Raw genomic sequence first — 10889 nt, forward strand, 5'->3', positions numbered from 1 at the left:
GCGATGAACACATTCATGCGTCAGCAATTACAATCCAGGAAAATAATATATATGAGTCTGAAATGCACCATTCTGCATCATGAAAACTTTTAATTTTGGTACCTGAAGTATATTTTGATGCTCATATTTGTGTAATTTTGAACGCAGGAATTGTTCTGCATATACTTTGCATGTTTTCATATTGCAGTATTGCTATCTCAAGAAAAAGATCTGAATATTTCTTCTACAGCCATGATTTTGCATATTATTATTTTGCAGTTATTTCGACCAATTTGTTTTTAAAGTCTATTTTCTGTTTGACTTCATTAAAACATCTTAATTCCTGTGCATCTCTTGTGATTCGATGTTAGAAAAACACGCTTTGACGAAAAAGCCTAACATTGGTGTGTCAGTGTTCGGGCGGGGGGATCCTCCTCATGCAAAGGGGGAAGTCCCAGATCAGACAGTGAGTTCATACTCAAATAAGCTTCCATGTTAAAATGCAGGCCTCTCTCACTCTCATCTTCAAACCAAGGATTCTCCCACCGCGTCTTCATCTCGCCAGGTAAGTGATTCCTCTAAACATCGCTTTCGACCCACAGCAGGAGAACACCAGCAGACCGAGCGCTGTGTTTTCAGTATTTGGGGTCCGGGTGGGAATGGAACCCCTCAGCTTCAGCCAGCGTTGTCACACTTTCTCACTAGTGTGGGCTTGCGGCGGCACACACACAAAGTCTCTCAAAACGGAAAAATGAGAAATTGTAAAAAGGACAATAACAAAAAGCGATAAAGAGGCACAAAAATATCTCACGCATGAAAAAGAAGACGGGTAACTCCAAGTTCTGGTTTTGGTTTGCATGGAAATAGTTTGTTTTAAATATAATCGAGCAGAGATAATATGTGTTTAAGATAATCACACATTGTACTACCTTTACATGAAAGCTGACAGGGGGGCCTGAGTAAGACAGTGAGTGTGGATCATCAGGGCGTGACAAATATACTCAAGAATAAATCACGCAGTTTTGTGTGTGAAAGCAGTGGGGGGGCGGAGGAGGTGTAGCTCTGTGTGTCTTTCACAGTCGGTTGACTCAGTGCCCGATGGAGCGGAGAGGACTGTGTTCAAGAACAAAGCCACGATTTCTCAGAGGATGGAGGTTTACGTGCTGCAGCTACAGCGAGGCTGCGTGTTGCTGGTGGCCTTTAATCTTTGATTTACTGGACTTTGGACGTGCGTCACGAGGTCTGAAGGAAATTGGCCTGCTTTGCTTTTGAAGCGGAGGCAAAAAGAACTCATCCAGTACACCAGATAACAGTGTTTAACCGGTGCAGACTTGGCAGTCTCTGCTACTGTCATGCATTAGTAAAGTTCACACATCTTCCTGCATCATGCTTTAAAGAGATGGGATCCCATAGTATTATCCCATGTAGGTTAGTAGTGCATCATACTACACTCCCACTACACAACAATCCCTCAAACTCAATCTTGTATGCTATAGCAAAGCATAGTTTAGTATAACCATGCCATCTAGAGATACAGATGCTGGTGTACATAGACAATTCAGGGCTGCTTTCAGCGCAGTAATAAAGCCTGCTGACTGTGGAAAGGCCTTCAGACCATCACTGACTACAAGCCCCACCCCAACAACCGGTTTCAATTCAATTTTTATTTCAATTTTATTTATATAGCGCCAAATCACAACCGAAGTTGTCTCAGGACACTTTACATTTAGAGCGGGTACAGACCAAACTCTTTATCTACAGAGACCTGACGACAGTGGCGAGGAAAAACTTCCAATATGCCGGCAAAAGTCTGCTGTTTCCCCCCCGAATCAGTGAGCACGTAGACAAGTAGCTCCACTGCTGAAGTCAGGAGGACCCACTCACACACAACGTACCAGTAGCGGTGGTGTAGTGTAGCTTTCTGTATGTGAACACGCTGCCTATCTGTTGCCTGTTTTCAGGGGAATCTGCTTAAGGATTACGTTATGGAGTTATTTCTAAAATATTACTCTCATCTGTATGAACAATATGATCACATGTTTCAAATACACAGATAGGTGAAGTTCTTGTGATGTCACTCATTGAGCCTGCCATATCGTAACTCTATGCTATAAAGGTATGAAAAAACTGACACAAAATGCATCACTCCTGTAACATTGCTCTAAATAAAAAAGTATTGTTCAGTAAACTATTGACACATAAATATACAAACTCAAACTCGCACCACACTTCATGAGGCAGCTGGGTAGCACAGACAGAGAGCACACAGGGGGGATTTTATGTACGAGCTGACTCTATTTCTGCTCATCTGCAACACGTTTGCCATCTTGCATAACTTTTTAAGGCACCCACGAGGTGTATACTTTGAGACAAAATCCATGTTTTGAAGACTAGTGACCACGACTGCAGGTTAAATGTCTGAAACGGTTGGCACAGAATGGTGCATGTGACCCACAAACACGCTTGAAATTGGGCGCCTGTACCCAACAAGTGGCGTGGTCTGTGCCCTGCACCGTCTCTGCACACGGTGGCAGCGGGAAGGGGTTTTGGGTGGAGTTAGGAAGGACAAAGAGTCCCTGCATGTTCGGCAATGTCATCTCTCCACCTGGTATTTGCAAAGACAAATTCAAACTACAGTACATGGTTATGTAACCTTGCACATTTGTAAGTGGGGAGCAAGAAATCCTGAAGCTTTTATGGTGGGTATACACTGTATACCTGCATATCACGCAGACTACACCCCTGTACCATCAAAATCTCTGTAGCTCCGTGACTCAGCGACCACACTCACTTTCAGCTCCAGCATTGCCCACAGACTGGCTGAGAGGCTGGTTCTGCGGTGTGAGCGTTCCACTGCGGGACTGGATTGTGGATCCTACAGGGTTCGGACTGGCAGTAACACCTCCGGCGCCATCACCACTGAACAGTGCTCTGCTTCTTAACATTGAAAAGATGAGAGAGATCATTTTTGACTTCAGAGGAAAAATACTGATCACTCCCCGCTTCTCGCCAGTGCATCTGCAGCAGATATAGTTCATCATCACAGCAATCTAGGATGTTCATTCATGCCTCCGCAGTCAAGAAAGCACAACAGCTGCACTTCCTGTGTCGCATGAGGAAAGCCAGGCTCACTAATGAAACTTGTCAGTGTCCATCAAATGTCTTTCTGCTAACTATCTGATAATAACGTATGTCACCTTTATATATATGTGATAAGTACAGTCGTGCAACACTTCAGCCCTCAGTGATGATGCCAAAAGGTGATGATTTATGAATACTGAGGGGAGGAAATAGTGAAGGGGGGAGTCATTCAGGACACACTTCACTGAAATGTGTGTCTCTCAGAGAACATCACAACGACGCTGATTTAACCAGAGAGCTGCTTTTTGTTCCGTATCTTGGTTACTGGGCCAATGCATTTCCAGTTTGTTTGAGTGATGTAACCTAAGCCAATCGGTTTTCTGGGGTGCTGCACCCTAAGCCAATCAGAGATCACTGTGGGTGGGTGAGAAGGATTGAGGAAAGCGTGATTAGCTATCAACACACAACACACCTGGACACTGCTGCACGTAAGATACATACAAAGAGATGTGTTAGTGTGAAGGTTACAGGTGAACTGCGATGCATTTGAACCTTTTATTTTGAAAAATAAAAAAAAATACATTTTTTCCTTTTTTATTTCCTTTGACATTGTCCTCCTCAATATCTTATGTTGTTTTTATATCTTATATTGTATATATCATTTATTACCTCATCATTCTTCATACATATTGTTTATTTTATATTTTTTGCACTACCTAACTTATTTGTGTGTTTATTGTGCCACTTCATGTACTTATACCACTATTTCTAGGGAAACGTGTATGTGCTGTTGCCGTCTGTGGTCAGTCATAAGGTAGTAATTACTTTAGGTTTGCATATGCTTATTCCCTACATTCATCCCTGTACTGACAGCGTCTATTGGTAAATGGGAGATTTAGCCAACTCAACATCAATCACAAAAATTCAGGATAGTAGCCCATTCCGATAACTGATTGGCTTGATTGTGCTGGTCAGAGAACATAGCTGTCTAACAGGGGTTAAATAGTTACTCACATTCTACCACTAATTCCCCTGCACTTATCTTTCTATGCATGTCCGTGTTGTCGCTTGTGTGTGTGTTTGTTTTGTGTGGTGAGGGTTATCAGGGCTGATGGGTACGAAGTGCCGTGCGGATCAGTACTGGGACACCTTGATCAAAAAATGTCTGTCCTGTGACGTGGAATGCAGGCGGCCATACGTCATCCCCAAATGCACCAGTTACTGTGGTGAGTACACACATACATTAGGTCATGAGACGTTAGTTCACAGGAACATTTTCTCGCATTTATTTAGGGGGCTTAGTGGATTGGACCATTGAAAGCTGTATATATACAGAGTACACTGTTGATCGTAATCAACCGATACACTGCATGCAATCTTGTTCTGCATGTTTGTCCATCCTTCTCATGCAGTTTCTGATTATGCACGAAGCAATGCTCCAGCAGTTCTGCACAGCCCTGACTGTCCTGAGGACAGGCGCAATAGTTGCAAGGCTGACATTGTTATTACGAGTGGGACCAGGTGCAATTCAGTTTGATTTATTTCATTGATTTTCACTTAATTTCGGGGGATTATTTCCAGGAGGAGACCTGCATACCTTCCTGTCAAAGACACTGCTGATTAGCATTGGTAACACCAGAATTATCCTTAAAATCCCTGCGGCAGCAGTTCATACGAACTCGGCTTGGGAGGGTGGCTGATTCAGGTCCAGCCCATACCTATGTGTGTGTGTGTGCATATGCTTGTACAGTATATTTGGCTAATGTGCCTAATGAATAATGACAGTGAAAAAATGGAATTTCCCCAATCAGGGATTAATACTTAAGTACTTCCTTAAAACACTGAATACAATTCAGAAGTGAGTTCAGCTCTTCCTGATTGCTCTCACACTGTGTGTCCTCCTGCATTAGTGTCTGCACATTGCATGGCCCAGCCTGGCCACTACTATGATGGGCTGCTGAAGAAATGTGTGAGGTGCGATGAGGTTTGTGGCAGACATCCAGCAGAATGCTCCCAGCACTGCCAGAGTGAGTACTGACCACGCAGTTATAGCGTTAATTATTCTGTGACTCTTTTTTTTCTGTTGCCTCTCCGTTTCTTGGAGGCAAGCGAGTCATTCCATGAAAACTGGAAAGTTTGGGTCCTCAACAGTTAAAGGGGAATAACAATGTAGTATAAAACTGTTAGTATTGTTTTCAGTGGCTGAGGACACTAATTCAAGTGTACTTGTTAGCATGCAGCATAATTAAATAAAAAAAGTACAATTTTAATTCATTCAATAAATAAAATAAAATATCAGACTTTTTTTGTTTTTATGGGCATATTTCTGCACCAAAGTGCTGTCCTGTTCCTTTAAATGACATCACCAAGAGGAAAGGACACGGTATATTTTATTATTTTAGGATATTTTTATTTCTGGTATATTTTTACTTCCTGCATATTTTTTATTGCATTTACTCATATTTTTACTGCATGTTAGTTTATTTTACTCTCTTATCCTTATTTTATTTTATTTTATCATCTTTCCTTTTATCTTGTTTCTAATAAGGGGGTTGCAATGCAAATTTCGTTGACATGCTCAATGACAATAAAGGCAATCTTGAATCTTGAATCATTTAAGACTTTCAAGGAGACAGATTCAAATGTTGGTGACTTTTGATTTTATTTAGAAAATTTGTTGGTGCATTTTTCTGTCAAGAGCTTCCCTGTCAAGCAAACATATCCTCCCCTTCACTTAAAAAACACGGGAAAACTATTTTTAATGACATTTTCAAAACGCATTTGTATAAATCATGATTTTTTATTATGATTTTCTATTTAGATGCATGCTAAGTGTGGTGTTAGCTTTGACTAGAGAGAATTGCGGCCATACTACTTTGAATCCTTCCCCTCCGTCACAGGGGTGGAAAGATTCAGGGGTGGGATGTGTTAAAAAAAAAAAAGTGCCTGATCTTGCAAAACATGCTTTATTGCAGGTCACATAAAACAATTAAATTCTCTTGACCGCTCTCACACTGTGTGTCCTCCTGCATTAGTGTCTGCACATTGCATGGCCCAGCCTGGCCACTACTATGATGGGCTGCTGATGAAATGTGTGAGGTGCGATGAGGTTTGTGGCAGACATCCAGCAGAATGCTCCCAGCACTGCCAGAGTGAGTACTGACCACGCTGGCCCGAATTAGAGCATTAATTATTCAGTGACTTTCTTTTTTTCTGTTGCTTCTCTGTTTCTTGGAGGCATAAGTGTTTTGTTGAGTTAGGCCGCAGAGGGTGAAGTTTTCAGAGTACAAGCTGGCTAAGTAGAAAAATGTTAATGGTAAAGGAGGAACTTTTGTCAAACTACAAATAAATCCCTACAGCAGGGACTTTTTTTTTGGAAGGTCAACAGCTACCAAGCTGACCTAAATACATTCACTATAGCTAGAAGGCCACAATTGCACAGTGGGGCTGAATGCTGTTTGGTTTGCGTAGTTAGAGGGTGCGCTTAGTGAGAATGGAGGTACTTTGGGGCCCTGGAGGCCTACTGTAAGGGTCAGGGTACTGCCCATCAGCCGCAAGGCTACCAGTTTTCAGTTGGCTGGGGATCTTTGTTGCGTGGCACTCCTTATCTCTTTCTTGACTCAAATGACTAAGAGACATCACAGAGATGTTCTTCCCATCTATGCCCCCCAGCTTCGCCACCCCCTGTGACAGGCAAGAAGCTCCTGGTTGATGCTACCGCACACGTGTCGTACTCCAAAGTGTCCACGGCCATCGAAGACTCCACTATTCTGCTGTACCCCATGCTGGCCGTGTGCATGGTGCTGCTGCTTTCGAGCTTGTCTCTAGCCTTGGTTGTCTTCCTGAGGGGATCCAAGGCCAAAATCTCCAAGCCGGGACCCAAGGAGCCTAACCCCGACCGGGAGTGTGTGGTCCAGATGGGCCAGGGGGTTGGCCAGTCAAGCTGTCAGCCCGGGCAGAGCTCCAAAGGTTAGTGTGGCATGGATACAAATCAAAGGCCCCAATCAGTGCTGTCAATGAGTCCTTTAGCTGAATAGCCTGTTAGTCAAGCAGTAAAATGATGTACAAATTAATGTACAAATAATGATGCAGCTTGCATCTATCTCATATATTTTGCTCCAATGTGCGTTTGTCTTTCTACAGATTTTGTGACTAAGTTAAGCCACCCCACTGCCCGTGAGGCATCGGATGACTCAAGCCCTACTGAGACCTGCATGTGCGTCCACTGCTTCCCCGATCTGAAAGCACTAGGCCAGGGCAATGACAGGCCGCCGAGGGCACCTTTCTCATTCTACCCGCAGGCTGTCCTCCACAGAGCACAGGTCCAAAAGGGAGAGCCTGTCTGGACCGAGGGCAGCTTATACACCTCTGGAGGGCAGGTGCAGGAGGCTGTGGTGGGATGAGGCTCATTTGCCGTCTCATGGGGGAACTGGAATCGCAAATGTTTTCCCCAGCTCATAGGAGAAGATTGCCAGTGTATTGGATTCACAATCACCATGTAATCTGTCACAGCAAAGGTTTTTAACTGTTTGGATTGTGAAAAAAAAAAAATGTTTAAAGAGGAGTATGCTCATCTATGACCCCTATTAACCTTTTAACATTGGCAAACAAGTGAAGGACACATTTCAAGGCTGTTGTGTGGTTGATTCATATTAAACAAACTGAAGCAAATTAGGCAGCTATTTACGCGTAACCGTGGATCTCATTAAATGATCTCGTCAAACGCGAACTGAGAATACAAATCGGGAATAGGTCTGTAAAAAAAAAAAAGTTTCTACTGGCACTGTTACGCTTTGCTCTCCAGCCCACGGTCCTTTTATTTTGGAAGAACAAAGACAGGGTGGAGGTGGAAATAAGGAGAAAGTGGGTCAGCGCTTCACTGGGCTGAACAGCCAGTCACACAAACCAAATGGCTGTGACAAGTGCTGACTCGTGCCAATGGCGGCACAATGGAAAAGCACAGGTTATGGTCGCCCACGCAGGCTCAGCGATGCCCGACAGCATTCCACTGCTAACTGCCGTCATCTTGGCTTGTCAGATCACATAAGAAATCATTTCATAGAGCTATAGTCACAGGGAGACTTGCCCGGGTGTGGAAGTTTATGACTCCCGCTCTCTACACGTTTGTTCCTTTTCCCGCCAAAACAAGTGAAACACACCGTACTTAACAAGATATTTCAATGACAACTATTTGAGTTATACTATAGGAGACTATTATGGGTAGTAGGCAATGCCAGAGTCCACATCTAAGGAGGAGACAGCACTTAAAGCCGAATGAGTGACTCTGAAGAAATTAATTGGTAATTCCTCATGTCACCACTGGGGGTCACCAAAGTCAACAATGTTCAAGTTTTACTGATTCATCTATTGGGAAATCTAAATGTGGAGGCATGGGCTCATTCTGGGCACTTACCATCTGCATAACTGTATATGTACAGTGTATGTATGTAAATTGTGTGCACAGTGTTATGTATATATTTGTGGGGTGATTTTATGTGTTATGATTCAGAATCTCCTTGTACTTGCTTTGCCTCCAATAATAATAATAAAAAAAACTTAACAGCAAAAATATAAACAAGTGGAGAAGCTGTTTGTAAGTCTGTCATCACTTTAATCCTTGCTAGGTACTGTGATATGTATAGTGGCATGAAAAAGTTGTCACTGTGAATAGCAAAGTAAGTAGAAGATGGACCGATTTCCAAATTAACGATGACACGCTGAAGAGAATTTCACTATTTGAGCAAGATTAGTGTATTTTTAAGTTGTTTTCTCAGTTATTAAATGTCATTAAGAAATGGCAGTTAACAGGAACTGTGGAGGTCAAGCTGAGCTTTGAGAGAACTGCTTGTGGAATTGATTGTTTGACTGACAAAGATCTTAATGGAGGTTTAGCAGATTGTGGAGTGGTGGTGCGCTGTTCCACTGTGCAGCAACACCTTTACACATATGACCTTCACGAAAGAGTCATCCGAGGAAAACCTTTCCCGCGTCCTCAGCACAGAACTCAGCATCAGAAGTTTGCAAAGGAACATCTAAACTAGCCTGATGCATTTTGGAAACGAGTCCTGTAAACTGATGAAGCTCAAACAGAACTGTCTGTTTGGAGAAAAAAGAAACGAGAAGAACACTTCACCAACTGTCCAGCACGAGGGTGGATCCATCACGTTTTGGGCTTGTGTTGCAGCCAGTTGCACAGGGAGCGTTTCACTGGTAGAGGGAAGAATGGATTCAATTAAATAGCAGCGAATTGTGGAAGCAAACACCACACCGTCTGTAAAAAAGCAGCAGACAAAAAGAGGATGCAACAGAATAACAAACCTAAACACGCCTCAGAATCCACAATGGTCGACCTCGAGACACACAAGCTGAGAGCTCTGCCAGAAGGAGAACGGGAGAAAAATAACCCAACAAAGAACTGAAAGACCGCCAAGACTTGCCAAAGGGGGTGTTACTAATTACTGCAGGGTGTCCAAACCTGTGCTTCAGGCCTTGCATCTTTTTTTTTGTTGTTATTTTGAAACTGTAAAAGATGGAAATAAAACGTATTCTTGTTTAGAACATTGAAGAAATGCATCAACTTAATGTTAAGGTGTATGCCGACTGGGAACCAGGTCATCATCATACTTGCTAAGCTGTTCGCAGAAACAGAGATATTGCCATTCTTCAATAAGCACTCTGAAATATTTGCAACTAACGTACATTCACGAAGAAAATTCAACAAAGATCAAACTCATGCTATCAAGGACATAAATAACAGGCACAAGGTGTTTACAGATATAGATTTTTCTTTATTTGAGTGTCTTTTCAATCACTGTGTCCAGTTCTTGCAGCAGTTACATGTGCGAGTGCGAGGAATGACTGACCGGGTCAAGACGAGTTTCTTCTGATTACGACCACGTGTCCGGATCCAGCAATATCGAAGAACAAATCGACTTTGAGGTTTCACCATTTGTCTCTTACATACAAACTGTACATATATACTTTTACATACATCATCAACATGTGGAGAAAAAAAAAAATCCCATCAAACTGTGATACCCAGCTCAGACGGCATGCTGAATGCAAGTACTGATTCAGTACACGAACATACGGTACATACGCACGCGCACGACACACCCCCCCCCCCCCCCCCTCCCGGGGCACATACACGTGCACACACACGCACACACTCACAGCACAAACACACCGAATTAGAGCAACATGCGGCCGACGGTTAACACTGCAGGATCGAGCTTCCGACCCAGTGCGCAGAGAGTTACGCTCTCCTCTTTCCTTTTCGTTTTCTTTTACCTGAAACAGCATCACGACGACGAATCATGAATGTGGAGAATATGCCTCTGTGATGCCAAAAAAAAAAAAAAAAGAAAAGCGGCAAAAAAAAAAAAAAAAGGAGCCAAATCAAAGTTAAATCAGAGGAGACGAAATTAAGTTTAGCCGCCACGGCAGCATTTTCATGAACGTCGTCAGCGCTATTTTGCTTTCGTGTGTACAAAAAGTGTGATTGACGGCACAATGTTACACAGACGAACAACGTGAGAGTTTAGGGAGAATGCAAAACTGTAAACAAACCTTTTAATTACAGTATGTATAAAAATATATTCACTGTGTAATTTATTTCCCCCACCCGTGACTGTTGGAAGCAGCATGAGAGGCAGAGGACAACACATCCTTTGTGTACTCGTCCTTGTTAAAGACAAGGTTTCCTAAAACTATCTGACAACTACAAAGTCACGAGTAATGAATGGAATTAACTGTCTCTCTCTGTACAATGTTCATAACACCGTTTGTCAGGTGACCCCCCCCCCACCCCCCACCACCACTCTTTGCAT

General features: G+C 42.9%; 1 protein-coding gene across 2 annotated transcripts; it reads left to right on the forward strand.

The window, feature by feature from the left end:
* The first annotated feature begins 480 nt into the window (after positions 1-480).
* LOC121624785 (tumor necrosis factor receptor superfamily member 13B) lies at positions 481-9497 on the forward strand. 2 transcript variants are annotated; one of them, XM_041962677.1, is made up of 7 exons: positions 516-544; positions 3833-3874; positions 4158-4286; positions 4971-5087; positions 6096-6212; positions 6733-7029; positions 7204-9497. In XM_041962677.1, the coding sequence occupies exons 3-7, from the start codon at positions 4172-4174 to the stop codon at positions 7461-7463; spliced, it is 906 nt and encodes a 301-aa protein (XP_041818611.1). In that variant the 5' UTR covers positions 516-544; positions 3833-3874; positions 4158-4171; the 3' UTR covers positions 7464-9497. The 2 variants fall into 2 exon arrangements, with proteins under 2 accessions (XP_041818610.1, XP_041818611.1); XM_041962676.1 differs by lacking the exon at positions 3833-3874 and having other exon boundaries at positions 481-544.
* The last annotated feature ends 1392 nt before the right edge of the window (positions 9498-10889 follow it).

This window comes from Chelmon rostratus, chromosome 21, assembly GCF_017976325.1.
Source record: "Chelmon rostratus isolate fCheRos1 chromosome 21, fCheRos1.pri, whole genome shotgun sequence".
In the NCBI taxonomy this organism is placed as follows: Eukaryota; Metazoa; Chordata; class Actinopteri; order Chaetodontiformes; family Chaetodontidae; genus Chelmon; species Chelmon rostratus.